Genomic DNA, 20975 nt, shown 5'->3' on the forward strand with positions numbered 1-20975 from the left:
CACTATTTTTCAAAGAGTGCATTTATACATTTTCCAAAGAATGTATTTCTGGTCGATTTATAGCACATGGTTAGATGTTTTAAAATAATACCTTTCTGTGTTGCTAAGTAAAACTTCTCTGTTTTTTAAATTAATTACTCAGTATTAATTACTTAGTATGTTTCTACAAAAATATCTTTAAGTCAGAGGATTTTGTGTATTCTAAAAAGAAGGTGAACTTCTCTGGAACATTCAATAGGACTTATCTTTATAAGATAGTTGATAAACATAAAAATGTTATACTAGTGAATAACAATCTTGGGTTTATGTCAGGAATTCAGTATTTTCCTCCTCAATTTTTCCAAAACAATGTATTAGCTCAGGTGTTTTATTAAATATATAAATGACTTTAGCAATTTTTTTTGGTCAGGAGTGGAGGCATTTTTAATGTTAATGTTTGAAGTTATAAAAGAAATTAATCACATTTTCCTAAAATAGGTATACAGTCAGTTATGTTGGTCCCTTCCCTTTTTACCACTTGAAAATGTTTTAAAGTAGCATATGACTTTAACCAGTGTACGTGAGAACTAATGAAAGCACTTTTTCGTTCTCTGACTGCTTTGGTAAGGCCTCTTTGGACTTCGTTAGCATTTGGTTTTTAACTTTTCAGTAAGCTTTCTTACTAGATGACAATCAAGCCAAAATATCCTTAAACTCATTAAAAAGTATGTGTTCACACTAGCCATATAAACAGAGCTTTTGGAGAATGTGAGAGGTAGATTTAGATGGGTAGTGTAAGTGAAATAACTTGATCTCTATGTAATTTCCTTGGCAACTGTCTTTCAAATGTGAAATTTTTTTCTTTTATGTTCAATTCTAAGTAAAATAGTCTGTTTGAAAATGGTGTGTGTACAAGTTTAGTAAAATTAATCATACAGGACCCCTGAAGCAGAGAGACTATAACTCAGATTGAGTTTAGATTTTATTCTTTCAAGAGCACAGATCACTCTATTACAGCATTTCTCTTTGTTCTACATTTAGGGGTGGAGGGGTGGGGGACAGCTTTGATCGTATTAAGTATTTCCAGGCTTACGGTAGATGACATGGCTGGTATGTTAGAAAAGTGTAGCCTGAAAGTTGATAGCCTGTGCTTGATATAGGTCAAAGGTGACTTTTATGTTCTTGAAAAATGCGTAAAGGATGATATATTTTCTTAGTCCTCTGTATCATAAGCCCTTAGTCTTATATGTGTTTTACTTTTACCACATCTAGTTTATTATTATTATTCTAACTCTTCAATAAGAAAATCATATAGTATGTAATTATAATATCCAAAGATTATGGTAAATACCTCATCTTTGTATATATTGGGAAATGTCTACCCATCAGTGCTTTATAGTAAAAACTAGCACTTTAAATTAATGTTGCCAGAGTCTAAGTGAAATGTATTTCCTCACTTGAGTTATGGAATTTTTGTATAATTCTCATAATGAACCGGTTAGATTTAAGCTCACTCTTTAACTCCATTTTATCAATTTATCTTAAGATGATAGGACAGATTTATATTTTGAATATTAATATTTTGATTTCATTTTTAAGATCCTTTTACGGGTATTATGAAAGAGTGAGAAATCCTGAGTGATACTGGGCTTAAAGAAAATGCTTTCCCTTTTTTTCTGGTTTTTATTTTTAAATTTTCAAGTTGATTTCCATATATTTAAGGATGCTTGGGGTAATTTAATAAATAGACTGAACAGACTCTAGGAAAAAATAGATTAATAAGAGAAGAGCCTTTTCATATTTTGTTATTTAAGATGATGTGGCCGTATTATACTGTTGGAAATATAAGAGGCTTGGGGATCTATGTGCAGAAAAGAAAAGGCAAAAATGTTAACCCTGTTTTCCCCACTATCTGAAAAGAGAAGGAGTTAATGCTTTATATCACATGTAGCTTTTGTGTAGCTGTATTGTGTACCATGCTATAAGATATTAATATGTGTTTATGATAAATAGAGGACTTAAAATCACTTTGAATATTATCTATTTTTTTTGAACTTTGAAAAATAGCAAGGAATAATGGATTTCTGAGATTCCTTACTTATACAGAACTTGGCCTGCACTCAGTTTTCTCATTGATATGACTCAATTGTTGTCCTTTATGCAGAAAGGTAGAAAGTCTTAGAGGTAAAGGAAGGAAAGTTTTGGGAGGAGAGGATTCCTGTTCTCTTCACCTTGGGATTCTGGAGTTTCAGCCTTCCTCTGATCTCATCAGCCTCCATTTTCTAGGCCTTGAACTGAAGATGCTACAAAGTGTTTCAGGTATAAAAATTGCAGCAAGTACAGACATGATGCTCTTTTCATTATTTCAGGGGATTATTTTAATATTATTAGAGACAACACAGAAATCCAAGTTTTAAAACTCAAGCTTAGAAACACATTTTGAATATTCACCTTCTTTGCATGGAATCTGGGAAAGAAGAGACAGGAACTAACATGATCATAAGGGCTACTCTGTGTCAGGAACTACGCTGGGGACTTTATGTTTACCTCATTTAATTCTCATAACCACTCTGTCATTTAGCTGTTACTAGCCTCCTTTTATAAGTAAGGAAAAATTGGTGCTGGGAAGTTAGGTAACTTGTTTAAGCCCCACCCTGCTAGTTAAATGTTGAGGCCAGAACTGAACCCAGGTCTGTCTCCTAAGAGCAGGTTTTCTCTTTTCTATCATCCAAGGACAAGTAAACTAGTCTCCATAGCAAAGGGCCAGATTTCACTTATCCTTACTACTGGTTGTATCAAAGTACTCCGTTGGAAAGAAAATGTCATTGAGAAAAACACTAGGCCATTCTTACAAATAAATATATTTTGCATATATGATGAAACTTACAATTTTATGAATGCTAATTGATATGGTCAGTCAAGCAGCTTTTTACTAGTTTCTATTTAAGATGAAGAACTTAAAACTATCCTAGATATGTTTTTAAATGCAGGAAATTAGCAGGCCTCTTCTAATAGAACTCGTAGTAGTGAAAATTGGTATAGCCATGGTTTTGGCACCTGCCTCCCCACTTAATTTGTATTATAAGAATTAGAGCAGCAAGTAGCTAAATTTGCGTTGTAAATACTTCTAAGATTTATTTTTCAAATAAACATTTTCAGTTAATAAAAGCACAGAAACCAATATGAGAGTATATAGAGCTACATTTCTGTTCCGTTGGGGATTTACTGCTCATTAACATGAGAGAGGAAAGTATATAATTAATTAATTCGAATTTCCAGGCTGTCTATGGGCCCAGTAGGGTTAAATCTAACATTTGTATGATGAGGAAAACATGAAGTCATTTAAGAATTCTCTGAAGTTAGAATGCTAAAGACATTGCATGACAAGGAGTTTAGCTTAAATCTGCTTTGATTTTTTTTTTGCCTTTATCAAAAATATATGAGACTATATTCTAGATATGAATCCAAGAAGGTCTTTTTTTCTTGATTCAAGTGGACACAAATACCAGGAAGTTAAGCCCCTGCCAAGAGAATATGTTGTCACGGGTCAGGTTTATTAATCTTTTAGAAGGAAATTTATGTCCCTTTCCACTAGCTCATGAACATACTGAAGAAAGGGATCAGGTGCTGTATTGTTGGATCTAAATATTTTTAAAATGTAGATAGCGAAGAAGTGACACTCATTGATTTGTTCAGTACATTATCCTAGCATACAAGTTTCAAACCCAGTCCCTTAAAAATTCCATGGTTTATCTCTCAGGAAAAAAATTTGTGCTTATTATAAAAATGATACTGGTTACAATAAAGAACTGATAAAATACGCCCAGTGATGTTAAGATTAATTAAAATGTGCTTGACTTACCTAAGAAGAAATTCTCACACTTGAAAACCACTATTACTCAACTATACTTTTTAGACAGCAGCAGTAGTAATTGATTTTAAGCTGCTTTGTACTGAAAGCTAGAATTCTTTTTTCTTATCGTTGTTAGAAAGGAAATTTTACATTATTTCACCCCTAAACGTTCTCCGGAAATTCTTGGGAAAAGGTATTGGTCCTTTTATTTATGAGTATTGAAAATATGAACATATATTTATGCCTTTTACAGAAATTTCAGTTGTGTTTTTATCAGGCTAACTAATTAGATGAAAAGAATCTTTCATGGATAGCTTGTGTGTCCCTGAGTTAGTCCTACTTCAGACATTTTGCTTTATGATGCCTTTTGGTTTCAGTTCTTACAATATTTAGTACTGGAACTATATAAATATTCCTCCCCGCCCCCCCCCCATAGGCTTGGAATTACCATAAAAACTTGAGTAGTAAGTTGGACTTTATGGCAAAATTTACTACATTTATGTAATATTAAAATACTGAAAACATTGAGATATTTATCAAATCTGTCATTTGTTTAAAATTTCTTGGATATTAGGAGATTCTTAAATTAGACTGCTATTTCATGTACTTACATTTTTAAATGTCTTTTTCTTTTGGGTTGTGCTTGTTTTAATTTTGATTAAAGAAAGAACCAGGAAAGTGGGAAGCCCTGAATTTCAGAAACTTTAAGATTTTGACATTTATGTTAAAGATATGCTTTTTATCTGAGTTTATGCATCAGGTCAGTATGCGTAGAACACAATGGGTCCAAAATGATCAGAAAAATCAATAGGGAATAGTTTTTAGGAAATTTCTTTAACTTTTAGTTAAAATTTAAATTTAGTTAAATTTCTTAAACTAAAATTTCTTTAACTTTTACTTAGTTAGCACTCTTAGTGAGTCCAATTATTTAAAGCAGAAATTTTACTTACTCTTTTTTAAGCAGCCTCTTTTTAGTAAATTCAGGTCCCACAAAATGCAGAGGTAGAAGGAAGCTGTTTATGTATATTATTGTGTGTGAAACTTGCATAGGTTGACCAGCAGTAACTAGAAAATTCTTATAATAATTACTTAGTTTTTCTTTCTTAGTTTTTGCATGTTGACCCTTAAATGTGCCTATTTTAAAAATCAGTGGCCCAGAGGTTTAATTACAGATTTTAAAGCTAGAATTTGAGTTGGGTTGGGGTTTTCTTTTTTTCCAGTGACCTGAACTGTTTTGTTTGTTTGTTAGTTGTCAGGTTTTAGATACTCAGCTAGATCTTGAAAAATTTTTATGGCTTAATACAAAATATAGTTACATAAAATGAGATAAATTAAGTGTATGCTCCTGAATATAGTATCACATTTTTATTTTAAAATTATGATGGTAGGGTAAATTAGCCAAATGATTTTGTTTTGCTTTATTATTTTGGTAAGTTGATAAAGATTATGCTGGAGATGATTTATGCTGTTAGCATAAACTTTTCACATATTGGAGGTTTAATGTTAGCATTAAAGTGTTTAATGGTATTTAACATATTGGAACTTAAAGAGAACTGCTAGTCAAACCATCTTGACAAAAGAGCTAATAGAAGCCTAAACATAGTGAAATATCGGTAATAATTTCTGTGTTAGAGCATGTTCAGAAAAATTGATAAGCTTCTCCTTCTTTCTTCTTTCCAAATTAGATAAAGGTGTTCCCAAAATGTTTAAGAGTTTTGGTTTTTGTTTCATAGCCTTTGGAGTTTATGAGACTCCTAGAATATTTCTTTCAAAATAATTTATCTAATTTTAAACTGGTGGGTAAGGAAGAGTGATCTCATCCTGTATTGTTCAATATAGTAACCAGTAGCCACAAGTGACTATTTAAATTAATTAAATTAAAATTAAAAATTGTTTCTCACTTGTACTGTCCACATCTCAAGTGTTCAGTAGTCACATGTAACGAGTAGCTACTGTATTGTACAGACATAGATACATTACCATCTTTTCAGATATAGAACATTTCCTTTATTACAGAAGCCTATTGGACAGTGCCCGTCTAAAGCATTCCTCTCATTTTCTGTGGAAGGGTATCTTAATTAAGATATATAGCGAGCTATTCTCACATACTAAAGAAAATTCCCAATTCATTTCCTCATCATTTAGAACATTTAAAGATATCAGCTACCACACAGGCTTTGGATCTATTTTTAAAAGCATAGGGAATTGCATCATGTTTTAACTCATCACTGGATGTGACAAGATAACAAGAAAAAAATATCTTTTTAGCAGAAGCTTCTACTTTTTTTCATCTTTGCTGAACAACTATCAGAAAATCGTGCCTTTCTGCCTTGCAGAGATGTTTCCAATATTAATTATAGGAAGGATGCACTGAAATCAAGAGCGCAGTGCACAGCTCCAGCCTCTAAAGCTAAACAGAGAGTGAACCTGCCCTGAATTGGGGTGATCCATATGACTAAACTGAATCACCCAAGCAGGAAAAAAAGGAATGTTTTTGCTAACTTGACTCCAATTGGCTTTATGAGCTAAAACATTCCAAGGATAATTGTGTAATCACTGTACAGAGTAATGTAAATATTCATCTCTGAAGTACTCTGTCACTCTTAAAAAGTAAGTTTGGGTTGATGGGATGAGCACAGTAGAGATATTACTGTGAATTTACTCTTTTCAAACATACTTAACAATGAAAGGGAGGTATCTGTTAGATTTTCAGTTATATTCGTTTAAGTTGGGGTAAATGTTATGGTTCTGTTCACCCAACACTCAGAATTTCTCTCTTTTCCATTCCTGAAGGAGAAAAATTAAGTACTTGAGAAAGAAGGACATTCCTACATGATACCTACTTTGAACCTGACATTCTGAAATGGAGGCTAGAATTCTAAAGAAAATGTCTAATTACCACATTTCAATAGAACATCTTAAATTACTTAATTGTACTTTTTCTGTTTCTTTTTAAAATAGTGTGACTCCTGGTAGATTTTAATCACCTTAAGCACACATATTCCTTTCTCTTAATTTTGTTTGTTGTGATACAAAATCATATTTAAGATTTAAATGTGTGATTAGATCATTAGGAAAAAACTGGCATCTATGTGCAGGTGATCAGATGACATAAGCAGTCTGGTTTTAATTTGTGGCCAGTACTGATTGTAACTAAAAGAGACTTGCTCTTTTTGTGGAATTGGCTGACTATTTCCCTACATCTGGAGTTAATAAAGTCTTTGAGACCACATCAGTTGTGCTTTGCCGCAAGAACTCTTTGATCTGAAAAATCGCAACTGGCACAACTGCTGCTTCATAACATTGCATCTATGTTTTTGCAAGCTATGGTTAAGATACCAAAAGTAAAGTTTTTTGTCGTGTGTTAGAAATGCTGTTAGATGGGCCTCTTTGAGAACCATGGTTTTCAAAACATTTTTATCACGATAAAAACTTTGAACTTATGTTAGTAAATAAATGATAAGCTTACAGTAATTTAGAGTTTTTACCATTTTCATTTATAAGATCTATTCTTTAAAAGTCAATTTATCTTTTTCAAAGTCTATTTGTAGAGACTAACATTAAAAACAACTTTGCCCTAAAATGAGCCCTGTGTTCTCAATACAGCTTCAAAATTTTTACATACGAGTAGGCAAGCAGGCAAGCCTCTTCTGCTTCATGTGTTTTATCTTGGTTTTCTTGCTTTCCATGATAGTCATCAATTAACCATTATCTGATCAGCATATTCTCCTTTATTTACAGCAATTTGTAAATCAATAAAGTCAGCAAAGGTTCTTTTATAAATCAGCAGAATTTCTTTGCTTTTGTAATTGCATACATTTAAAATTTTTTAAAGTGTAAGTTTATCTTGTATGGAATATAGTGAATTGAATAGAAATAAGGATAAAGAAATATATATTGAGAGATTATATATAAATTTTAACTGACAAATTATGTAGATTTTTTTGTGTGAAATGACACATCAAAACTGGAGTTTTTCATAAGTATCATTGGGAGGTTTACATACTGTTTCAATCTAAAACCTAGATAGAATTAGAGAACTTTATATTGTATACTTTCAGATCAGTGATGGTATACATAGTAAATAAGCATTTGGGACAAAAACATGTTCTAATGCTGTCTTCTAAATTTTATTCTCATTTGTATTTTCTTTCTGCATCTCTTTTTTGTTGTTCGTGGTTTCAACGTAGTCTGGGAAAAATCTGTATATTATAAAGGGGACAGAGGACATCTAGCTAAAGCTAAATTTTGATGCTGAAACTTGATTAAAAGAAAAAAGTACAAAATTCCTTTCCTGAAAACTTTTCCTGCCTATCAGCCTATCTAATACATTGCAAACACATTTGTGTATATCCAATTCTTTCATTCTAACTCTGTCTTTATGTCATAGCACCAAACTAGAAAAATATGTTTAATCTATATAATGCATAATCCCCTATCTAGGATCCTTCTGGGTAATTCTTAGGAATATATCTTGTCCCAAACTTCTCAGGTACCACAAGTGTGTGTTTTCCTCTCTGGGATGTAAGAAGTAGGAAACTAACCTGAATGCCGGTCCATTAAAAAGACACACCTGTGCTTGTAATAGCATGGCTAGCAAGAAGACTAAAAATTGACTTTTTAACCTTTTATCTAGGGTGAACTGTATATAAGTAGGATGATGTCGGACAAAAACTATAAGAAATAGCAGTTGAGTACTAAACAGGGACAATATGTAGCAGTGTAACTGCTCTTATAAGAATTAGAAAGATGATATTATTAGCTAATACTTAGTGGGTGGTTACCATGCTAAACATTTCTGAGCCTTCTGTGGGCCTTAGCCATCTTGAGGAATCCAGGTTGTTTTTGTGGTTTTTGTTTGTTTTTTTGTTTGTTTTGGGGGGAGGTTGTTATGTTTTGTTTTGGCTGCGCGGCTTGTGGGATCTTAGTTTCCCAACCAGGGATCAAACCTGTTCCTTCAGCATTAAGAGTGCAGAGTCCTAACCACTGGACCGCCAGGTAATTCCCTAAACATTTTGTATGTATTATCTCACCTAATCTTCCCATCAACCCTTGCCCGCCCCCCCATGCAGGTAATGTTAGCACCATCTTACAAATGAGGAAACTCAGTCTCAGAATGTTAGGTAATTTGCCAGGAATCTTTACAGTTAGTTAATGCCTCAGAGAAAGAATAAATGACAGTTTATGTAAATTAAAAATTGGCTCCCATTTTAATCTGTGTGTGCTTCCGCCACTTTTTTATTAGTGCATAGGAATGTATGCTTGATAAAAATATCAAACTGTGTGGAAAGGCATAAAGCAAACGTTTTCCTCCCCAATTATAAGTCCAGAGGTATAACCATTAAGTTTCTTACGTGTAATTCCAGAAATCTTCTGTGCTTATGCAAAAAATATGTGTATGCTTTTTTTTATGCATCCTCCCATAATTTTATTGAGCTAGTTACTTTTTTCCACGTTAAGTGAACACTTTGAATTTTTATTTTGGATTAAAATTTAATAGATGTACCCTTATCAGACTAAACAAAGAAATATGTTTCATACACTGCTCACAATAGGACACCTTTCCATTCTTCCTGACTCCTGGCTTACTTTTACTTTCACAGACCATGCATCACCTTAAGTGTTACTTACTTGTTTTCCTTCTTGGTTTCAGTAGTCATCATGAGAATGGTTTGATCATGTTTTGATTATTACAGTTATTTGGATGCCCATTTAGTTTTCCAGAGAAATGACAGAGTTGGCCATTTGCCAATTCTAAATGTTCATACTTTGTTTATCTGAAGCAAAGGTTTACCAAAGGAAATTAATACTGCTCTGACAGATTAAATGAGACTTCCCTGAAAGCTGTGCCAGACTTGAAAATTTGCTTGAAATTAAAGAATTAAAACCCCTGAGCAGAACTTGGTTTTAATTTAGCCAACCCTACTAAGTTAAGGAAGTTTCTGAACAATTGTGTTGTGCCTTTCACAGTTAACTTTTAATAGTAGTAAAGAATAGTAACATTTAATCTGACTCATTTTGATTTTGATAAATCTTGTAACAGTGAAAAGATGGATTTTATGAACAAATTCATAAAATAAAACAAATTTTATTTGATGCTGTATTCAAAAGACATTAGTTTCCATTATCACATTTTGAACCACGAGCCTATATGGATTTGTGTTTTGTAAGCAAAGTCAACATTTGTGACTTTATTCAACCACCTGATGTAATTGTCACAGAAAGATGCATTACGGATATTTAGAATAGTTTTTTCTCTAGTGATCAGCTAAAAACAAGCAGGTAGTTAATGTCCAAGTTAGACGTTATTTATGAGGATTTAGGCAGTTTATTTGGATTTGCGGTAGGCCTTTTAAGATATTGGATAGGCCTTTTTAGGCCCTTCAGGAAATGTAACACATTTTACATAAGTGGTATGACAGTAATTTACATTTTAATTAAATTTCCTGTTTAATTTTAAGGTATATGCACCATCTCCAAATTCAGATGACTTCAACCGTGAATCTCCTAGTTATCCATCTCCCAAGCCACCAACCAGTATGTTTGCTAGCACTTTCTTTATGCAAGGTAAGTACTGCCAAATAGTTGTCAAGTACTACAACAGTTATCTCTTGTATATTAGCTAATATTTTAAAGTTGTGAGGAAAGAGAATATCTGTATAGAATTTCAGGCATTTTTTATCTAGATATGTTTGGCTGAAGCAAATTAAAATTTAGTTTTAAAGTTTCCTATTGCTAATTATTGCTGACTGCAATGTAGTTGGATTATTCAGCGAAGCATCGGAGTGCTCATCTAATATTGATTGAATTTATAAAGGACTTCAGTTGAGAAAAGTGAGTAAAGCTGCTCTTTCTCATTTTAGGATTTAAATGTATAAAAGCTATTAACAATTTTAGTTTCTTGTTTAAATTACAGATTCATATCACCCGTAGAATTATCGGTGCAAATAAAAAGTGAATATCATAGAACAGAATAAGACTTTAAGAGAGAAAAAGTGTTGCACTTCCTTTCATTCTTGTCTAGCAAATCATTTTTATTTGGTCTTCTGTGGTTTTGGACTATGGGAGCAATAAATTACTACATAAATGGTTCCTTGACTTTACATTGGTGAGTGAAGTCATTGCTAACACATTTCTTTTGAAGGCTGACTATAATATAGTCATTATCCATTACTTAGGTTCTCTGTAAGAGAAACTTCTTTATTCTAGTTTGAGAATGTTTGGTATGATATACATTGCTTATAGATTAAGAACCTTTTGTATATGGGTATACCATTTAACCAAAAGTTAAATCCAACCTATCCCCAGATTTGGAATTTTTATTGTCCTCCCTGATACGAATTTAGGTCTTGTGAGGATTTTTATAATGATCTGCCTACTACAGTTTCAATTACTTTTTCTCCCTCTAACTATAAAGCTTTATTCCTTCATTTAACATAGTAACTATACAGTTTGGAGGGAAGAAAACTAGATGTAAGACTAGGTTGGAAAGGGGAGGAAAAACATATCTGGAGGGTACCCTTTGAATTTTTATAGCATCATCAAAATAAAAGAAAAAATATTGGCTAAGGAAAATTTTATATTTCTCTTTTTGTCTTAGATGGGACCCACAATTCTTCTGACCTTTGGAGTTCATCAAATGGGATGAGCCAGCCTGGTTTTGGTGGAATTCTGGGGACCTCCACTTCCCACATGTCTCAGTCCAGTAGTTATGGCAGCCTTCATTCACATGACCGCTTGGTAGGCTGTAACACATGACTAGGGTGCAGCAACACTTTGTCCTCACTTGTGTTTCTTTTGGATTACAAGTGTAAGATTTGATTCTGCCAAAACTTCTGAATTTTGAAATACTTCTAGACTTACTTCATGCCTTTTGAAAAAGTAAATGACAAGAGTAGTGCTCTTCAGCTGCTAATTTATGATGTTCTTTTTAACCTGTTATAGTAGTTGCCCAGTTATATGTGCATATTATTCAGAAAATGTATTTAATAAATCATGTCTCTTTCCCCCTTTCTTTAGAGTTATCCTCCACACTCAGTTTCACCAACAGACATAAACACAAGTCTTCCACCAATGTCCAGCTTCCACCGTGCCAGTACCAGCAGTTCACCTTATGTTGCTGCCTCACACACCCCTCCCATCAATGGATCAGATAGCATCCTAGGTGAGCTTTTTTAGGTTGGCAAAACTCCCTAAAACTGAATTTGGTGATTTGTAGTGAATCCCATATTTTTCAATATATATATATATTTTTTGTTCTTTTCATATTTTTTTCTTCCAGCTTTATTTAGATACGTCATTGACATATAGTGCTGTGTAAGTTTAAGGTGTACAGTGTATTGATTTGACTTAAATACATCATGAAATGATTATCACAATAAGTTTAGTGAGTATTCATTATCTTATATAGATACAAAATTAAAGCAATAGAAAAAAAATTTTTTTCTTTGTGATAACCCTTAGGATTTACTCTCTTAACTTTCCTAAATGACATACAGCAGTGTTAGTTATATTTATCATGTACATCCCCAGTACTTATAACTGGAAATTTGTACCTTTTGACTCAATGTATTTTTTAGTATTGAGTTTAAAAATGAAAGAAAGGAAGAAAAGAAACTTTCTGATTTTCATTAATGTACAAACTGGTAAGGAACCCATCTTTAGCTTACTAAATACAACACAGGCAGAGTATTTGCAGGTTTATTGTGACAGATGTGCAACAACAATGGAGAACACCATTGAAATAATGGCAGAGTGCTAAAAAAGCATGCCTGCTTGCCTGCTAAACTTCTTGATTTGTTTTCCTCTTTGAAATACTCAGGAACCAGAGGAAATGCTGCTGGAAGCTCACAGACAGGTGATGCACTTGGAAAAGCTTTGGCATCTGTGAGTACTGAATTTACATATTTTGCTGAATGATTTTTACACTGCTGAATGCAATGATTAGATTTTGTGGGCAGTATGTGTCGTTAAAGGGTGTAGGTATATCAGGACCACTTCATTACTCATTTAGAGCTATTTTCGGTTTGTATTGATTTGTACTGCCCTTAAAATAATTCACGAGAACACTTTCCCACCCTAGTCCCACAAGAACTGTCCTTCTAATTTCAATTTAAATATCTGTTTTTGTCTTAATGCAACAGATGTAGGGAAAAGAAAAAGAAATTTGGGCATTTTGAAATCTAAAGCACAGATTACTGAGGTTAATAGTTAAATCTGTTTATTAGTTTTAAACATATACTTTGTGAGTTGCCCATTAAAGTAAGTCAGGTGGAACCAAGAAACATAACTCAGTTATTCTTCTGATCCAGAGAAGGAAGTGCTTTTATAAGGATTTTTTTCTAACATGGAAGGTATTTTATATTTTTTTTAAAGGAAAAAATCAGCATCTGCTGCTGATTCATTTAAGACATAGGAGATGAGAGCCTTTCCAAAAAGGAAAAAAACAGATTCATTGAAGAACCCACGCTAAAATGAGTAAAACTAATTTGAAGGAATCCCATAGTATTTTCCTCAGAAAGTAGTTTACATCACACCAGAATGTTAATGACAAAGCAATGAGTTGGTTTAATAAAGGCAGTGATCGGTTTTAATATATGATCCTTAAAACATTGAAACAAAATCCATTCTTTTGGGAGAACATTTACCAGTAGTCCATAAAGATTCCAAACCTAATTATTTAAGAGGCACTTCTACTTTGTATTTTCTAAAGTTTCCTCTTAGGCTTTTTCTTCCTTTCTTTTTTCCTGAGTGATATGCCTCTCAGAATTTTCACAGAGTTGTCTTACTTATGTCTTACTATGAAGTGCAGTTAACTCTGTCAAACACATTTGCTGCTGTTCATGGGGAAGGCAGACCACTTAATGTGTGAGTAGTAGGAAGCAACTGTTGAAATTTAAAGAGATAAACCTCTTTGTGAATGGTTTCTGTAAATAAACCTTACTCTAGAGCAGTACACGTTTCTTGAGAAATGAAGCCAAGTCAAATTCATCTACCACATAGTGGTGGCTCACACAAAATAGAGCTCAGTAAATGTTTGTTGAATTCAGTCTTACATCATATGACAAAAATGATGATGATGATAACAAAACCCACAAAAATATCGTCTGTAATTTGTATGCTTACTAGGTGCTAGGCACTATACTAAGCATTTACATGCGTTGTTTCATTTAGTCCTCAAGAAAGCCCTGTGAGGTTAGCATTATTATTCCCACGTTACAGATGAGGAACTAAGGTTTAAAAGGTTAAGTAACTTTGGCTCAGAAAGATTAAGTAACTTGCCCTAGGGATCACCAGGCTAGGAAGGGTAAAGCCTAGATATTAGATTAGATCTGATCTAACTAGCTTCACTTCCAGAAAGACCAGTGGTACAATGACTGTTATTTTACAAGGTGTTGATGAGGATTAGAGGGAGTGATCTCACTTATTCTGGACTTATTCCACATGATGAAAAATACCTACTTTGGAAGAAAATTATTCTGTAATATTAAATGAGTGCCTCCCAGGTATTTGATTGACTTGCCAATTCCTTCTGCTGATTCTGTAAGAATCCAGTAGCAGATATTTCACAGGTAGAAAGACAAATAACATTTGAACTTTCGATACTAGGCAACTTAAAAAAGTATAACCTGCATTTCAGGGGCTTTTTTCTCAAAAGTTTTTGTTTATTTTATTCAGGGAAGACTTCCATAAAGGATCCTTGGCAGATAGGCAGGCAGGAATTTGTGATGTTCTCAGTGGTCCTCCAAGCTCCTTTTCAGTTACCCTTCAAGTCCTTGACTATTCTCCCATATTACGACCAACATACTAGCTAAACCAATTGGCATTTGGAAAAGAAAATCTAAATTCAGTGTGAGTGGAAGCCAGGGGAGAATGTTTAATCTAGTTAGTGGGTGGGCTTTGGTTGCCATGGAAACTCAGCTCTGTCATCCTGTGTTGTTACTAGGCAGGAGCAGCCAGGTCATTCCATAAATCATTTCTGTCATAGCTGACGGTGATGCATTCCATCTGCTCCATCACTGCATGCCATAGTCTGCACACTTCAGATCCCTTCCTTCAATCCATCTCTTGCCCCACTCTGCACCAGACATCTCCCCCAAACACATTCTTTCTCTAACTTCCATTACAAACTCACATTCACTTTAGTGCTCTTAGAATGTCCTGAAAACAGACAAAAAAATACACTGGGGATAGGAAGGATTAGAAGAGATGAGGAGAAGGAATTTTATGAGGATTACACTTGAGAGTCTGACATGCGTCTCAGAATTTGATGTTAGGTATTACAGATCTTTGGAAATGGTGACCATGAGTATTTGAAATTTTTAGTTCTATAGAATGTGACGTTTTAAATACAGCATCTAGGTTTAGATGGAGAAATGCCATGCTATTGTCATTAGAAGTTATTTCTAATAGCTCCCCAAATGTCTGATATATGTCTTAGATGGTCTTTCATGTGTGAAACAGAGGTTACAACCTTTGTTCTTCAGTTTATGTATTAAAAAGCACACAGAATACTGGGTGATTAAACATGTAAGGCCAGATAATACATTCGCAAAGGTTCCTTTATTTTAGGTTTAAGCCTGGATAATTATGGTCTTAATCTCAGGATAGCTAGAAAGAGAATTGTACATGAAAGTATTTACACAAAGTTCCCAAAGCCCTATGGATTATGCATTAGTTTAGATAATAAACTGGGGTAGATAGAGGGAAAGGAGAATCTGGATATTCGTGCCATTTCTGTGTTTCCCTGAACGTCTGCCAGACAATAACCCTTTAAGATTGTGCCCATGGAGAGTTATATAGAGAAGAAACATCTGGTTTATTTCAGTGCCTAATACCATATCAAAACACTTGGTCTTTAATTTAGAGGAGATCAAACAAGAAGACTGTTGAACTTTGTTGATTATATCAGACTTCTTTGTGATAATTTATGTTTTGATTTCTACCTCAGAGCAAAGGAAAGGGAGAGAGTATGTGTATGTGTGTGTATTGTGTATGTGTATGTGTACGTGTGTGTATGTTTTAATCTAGATAGTTAAATGGTCAGTAGTCTCTAACAAAAGGAAAGAAAATTCAGGGAAGTTGATGTTTAAAAGTAATTCATGAAATAAGTTTCTTTGTTCCTTAGACTCAATAACATTAGCATAATAAAGATTAACTGAAATGTGCACTGTAGTGTTTAAAAAATTGGGCTCGAAGTTCCAAGGTTGGGCTTGGGAGCACTCCATTGTTTCTTTTTTGTCTGAAGCCCTTTTCATTAGCTTCTGGCTTATTGGCACCCTGCTGATTGGAATAGACCATGACTGATAGGAGGAGGAGCCTCATTTGTTGCAGTAAAATGAGGCATATTACCGTTTAAGCCTGGCAGAAGGTATTGGGAGTTATTCATCATTGGTCACTTAACAGTATGAGGACCATGGACTGCATGTAGAATGAGTTCTTACTTTGTGTTTAGGCTCTAGATTCTAAATCACTCCCATCCCTATTTTTTAAGTAACTGATTTTTTTTCCTTCTCTTTTTTTTACTTTGAAACATCTATGTTAGGACTTCTTTAAGGTCAGAAAGTACAAAAAGTAATGTATTCCTGAGTTAGAATGCTCTTTGTCAAATAAAGCCTTATGTTTAGAATTTCTTAAAGTAGCACAACAGTTTCTATAGAATAAGTATAGTTTGTATGTCATTTGGTAATAGAGTAAATATGCAGAAGTGAAGTTTAATGACATGATCTGTGATCTAAAAGGCTGTATTATTCTGCTCTTTTAATGTTGTTGCTCCCTTCCCACATACATGTTCTTTTTATGAAAGTAAAAGGGACAAGAAAAAGTCCTGTAATTTGCCAGGCTGTCAGTTCAGGAAAAGTATTAGTAACAATTCTGTCTGTCATCACTTTAATTTAGGGCAAAATAGAACCAGGGAATGTGATGAGTGAGTGGAGAAAATACCTTTTATTATACAAATGGAGAAGGTGCTTTTGATAAAAACACCAGAAATTATATGTTGATATGCTTTTGGTACTGCTTCTCCTGTTTTCACAGTGATTTTTAGGAGCCCACACCCACTTTATATGTAACATCATTTTGCTTAGTCATTGCAAGGTAGTCATTGCAAAATGACTCTAAAGTATAAACTTCCTTCTTTGAGATAAAGAAGTTGTCACCAGTCCTTCACGTGCTTAGGGATTATTTAGCTGTAATGGCAGAGTTATGAGGGAAAATAAGGGTTGATAGTCTGCTTATATCCTCAAAAGCCCATACCTGCCTAACGATGTGGTATGGACAGCTTAGTGCATCAACACTAATTCTCAGAAATATTGGAACCATACCATATTGTTGTTCTCAAAGCTTATACCATAAAACTGATTTGTAAATGAATTCATCTTTATAATAGTATCTTTTTCTCCCCTTGGTATTCCTGTTACTGAACCCCACTATATAAATGCTGAGATAAACTGCTATTTACTGAATTCTGCTTTTTTATCAAAAAGTATTGTAGCGAATTTCAAGTGCAATTTAATCACTCAAGTTTTGGGGTTTTTTTAAATATTGAGCACCTACTTGTGCAAAACAGTGACAGACAATGATGGATTCAATGTTGAACAGTATAAGGTCCCTGCTTTCAAAGAGCTTACAGTCAAGGAGAGAAGATAGAAAAATGGTAACATAGAGCATAGTGTGAAGTAAAATACCAAAGAGAAGTAGCAGGTTACACTACGAATATAAGGGAAGTGAAAATGATTGTAAGTGGGGAGGTTACATTTGAGTTGGACTTTGATGTGTTACAGAATTCCATCAGGGAGAAGTTAAGAAACAGGCCTTTTGCAAGGACAAGCTGTGTTCAGAAAATGAAAAAAAATATTTTGTTTGCTATAATGCTTTATGTAGGTTATAAGGTAGAAAGATATTTTTGTAACCAGATAATGGAATACATCAAATGTCATTCTGTTTTATTTAGTAGACAACAGGAAGTGCTATATGGCATTTGTTCAAAACTGGTAGAGGACAATAGCTCAGTCAATTATGTATGGGATGAAAGGAGCAGGGAGTAACTAAAAATATAAAGACTTAAATAGTCCAGCCATAAGTTCTAGTAAAAGTCTAAGGTAGTGTAATGGCAGTGAGAATGATGTATGCCCATCCCAGAAACATTATAGAGAATTGTGAGCATTGGTGTCTATGGTGGGAAGAGTGGAGGAGCAGGAGAAAGGAGGGGAGAGTGAGAGTGGTTTTGGTGACCATGAGGATACTGGTGCTAACTGAGATAGAGGAAACAGAACAGTAGAGATGGGAAAGATGGGAAGCTTGGGGCAGTGATGCAAAGTTTGGGTTTGGACATACTGAGCTTGAGATGAAAGAAAGATATGCTCAGATGGAGAAGTCCAGTAACCAGTAGGAGGATAGAGGTGTCATCTTAGGAGTCATTCACATGGATGTCATAGTTGATACTTTATAAAGAATGGTATTACAAAGAGAGGAAACACAGGTAAATAGAAAAGAAAACTGAGACTGGAGCTCTCGGAAAACCTACATTAAGTGAACTGTATGAGAGAGTAAAAGAGAGAAGGAGCCTGGGTAAAAATTATACATCCAAGGATTTAAAAGGGATTCTCAAATGCTAACTTATTTCAAGGAAGATATCATTCCTTCTTTCAGCAAGTGTTTATTTACCAGCACTGTTGTAGAATCAGAAGCTACTGCAGATGCTGTGTAATTCACTTTGGTCTGAATAAGACAAAGTCCTTGCTCTTCTGGAACATGCATTTCATTAGGGAAAAGGGTGAAAGAGACATATGATAAACAAGTAAACAAATTTAGACAATTAGGGATTAATGTAAGCAGTATGAAGAAAACAAAGCGGGAGGTATGATACACAGGGAATGCTGTTTCTCCAGTGCTTTCATGCGATTAATTCATACGGTCAAGGAAATTGAAAGTCAGCAAGTTAGTCTAGTTTATGATAATCAAAATTTTGCATGAATATAGAACTTCTTTCACTCCTCAGCCACCCACCATCAGTGTTATCAACCCTTCCCTCCCTTACCAGTATTATAGTCAAGACATATTTCATATGTTAGCATCAGTTGTTCATAAAAGTTATAATCATTTGAATCATAAACATGAGAAATAGTGATTTACAAAAATAAAAGGGTATGTTGAGATACGTTTTTATTGAAGTTCGGTGACGTTACCTAATTTACTTATGGTTGAAATAAATCACTGTATGTATGCAAGCCATTAGGAACCAAAATGTGACCTTTAGCTAATTTTCACAGGTGTGAAAAGTAACAACTTTTAAAAGGTAACAACTTTGACAACTTTAAGACCAACAACATTGATCTTATAGCATACTACTTCCCTATTACTAAGTCTTCCCATAAAGTTTTTTGAAGTCTTCTTGATAACTGCACTTTTCTAAAATGACTCTCCAACCTGGGAATTCCCTGGCGGTCCAGTGTTTGGGACTCGGCACTTCCACTGCTGGGGGCCCGGGTTCAGTCCCTAGTCGGAGAGCTATGATCCCGCAAGCTGCCTGGTGTGGCAAAAAAAAAATTTTTTTAATAAAATGAAATGACTTCCCAACCTGACTATACAACTTTTAGATCTGGCTCTTTGGAAAGAGTTGGTGTGTAAAGGGATTTCCAGTTACAATTTAGTAACATCATACAAATTGGTATAGATATACTCATTTGTAGTCAGTGCTTACAATTTAATTGGTGCTATCTTCTTCTTTTTAAAAAAATGAAAGCTGTTAATGTTTGATGATTGTGACCTGTGGAATTTTGTTTTACCTGAGCCTGTCCCAGTATCTGGGACATATTTTTCAATGTGTTACACTGTCTTTAAAACCAGTGCTGAGACCCCATATATGCCATAATTTGGGCCTCTTTAAATTTATTAGAGCTCTAAACTTACTCAGAGCAAGATTATTTCTATTGGATGACACTTTGCACCCACAAGTAGTGTTCCTATTTAAAATATTTGACCACAGTTTCTCCAAATAAGTTGATTTGTCTGCCCTAAGTGCTGAGATGTGAAGATGATTTATGAGGCCTGTTATAGGAATGGGATTGTCCTAGAGAGGAGTTCCTAGGAACCGTTGGTGCGTGGATTAAGGAGACTTTTTAAAGGTTTAATGGTTAATTATGTAAACTTGAATGAATTTCTGTCACTATTTTTTTTAGCAATATGAAATAAATATAAAGTGTTGCAACAAAACCTTTAGCCAAAATACCAAAATTTATGCATCCAGATATGTTATCCTCTTAGGAGGTAAAGTCCACAGATTATTTTGGGAACATTTTTTTAAGAACTTTCAGGGTTTTTTCACTTTCTTCAAGGGTGACAAAATATCCTTTGAAAGCAAGTTTGATTTTTTTACAACACTCACACATCATTAGGAGCTAAATTTGGCAAAAATGTAGTTACTGAAACAACTTTCTAAAAGAAATAAGGGGTAACTTTTTAACAATCACTTTCTTTGACTCTTAAAACTATTTTTAAGGACTATTCTCTTCAAAAGATAACCGTTTCCTAAGATTATTTTTAATGAATAAAATTTATTTAGTTGGTATATTCTAGAAAGATTGTTTATCAGACTTGACTTTATAGTCACTTCTCTTTTTTTTAATCACTTCTCTTTTTTGTTCTAGCAATTAGAAATTTAAATTACTTTCAACTAGGATAATAAAGAAATAGGTATGATCTGTTTATTCCTCTCATATTAGAGTATATATGATACTTTTTAATCCGAGTTTTAAAACTGGGGCTTCTATAGGCTTTATGTAATGGAATAGTTCTAAAATTGATTAAACAGTTTTTCACTCTGAGCCTTAAGGGTGGCAGCTTAGATTATAAAAATAACTCCATGCAAATGGATTTATATTTTTGCTTTTGTCACACTGATATGTGCATATCTTTTGTTTTCTGGTTAGATTTATTCTCCTGACCATACCAGCAGTAGTTTTCCATCAAACCCGTCAACACCAGTTGGATCCCCCTCACCTCTCACAGGTAGGCTTTTGTTTTATCTAACTACTTGATAACATGCATGGGGCTACTTGGAAATATTTGAAGTTTATTTTTCAATAAAATATAGTAAAAACTCACACCAAAAAAATCATTTCTATCCTGAGAAAACATGTAAACA

General features: G+C 33.8%; 1 protein-coding gene across 4 annotated transcripts in view; it reads left to right on the forward strand.

Annotated features, from left to right (window-relative positions):
- Positions 1 to 20975, forward strand: part of TCF12 (transcription factor 12) — a 388587-nt gene that overhangs the window by 327205 nt on the left and 40407 nt on the right. For all 4 annotated transcript variants that reach the window (XM_082616676.1, XM_082616675.1, XM_082616677.1 and 1 more), the window contains 5 exons: positions 10294 to 10399; positions 11433 to 11572; positions 11852 to 11996; positions 12654 to 12718; positions 20761 to 20839. In XM_082616676.1, coding sequence (XP_082472802.1) covers positions 10294 to 10399; positions 11433 to 11572; positions 11852 to 11996; positions 12654 to 12718; positions 20761 to 20839 — 535 coding nt within the window. The remainder of the gene's footprint in view (positions 1 to 10293; positions 10400 to 11432; positions 11573 to 11851; positions 11997 to 12653; positions 12719 to 20760; positions 20840 to 20975) is intronic.

Source organism: Mesoplodon mirus (genome assembly GCF_964341445.2).
Source record: "Mesoplodon mirus genome assembly, chromosome: 4".
NCBI classification, from domain to species: domain Eukaryota; kingdom Metazoa; phylum Chordata; class Mammalia; order Artiodactyla; family Ziphiidae; genus Mesoplodon; species Mesoplodon mirus.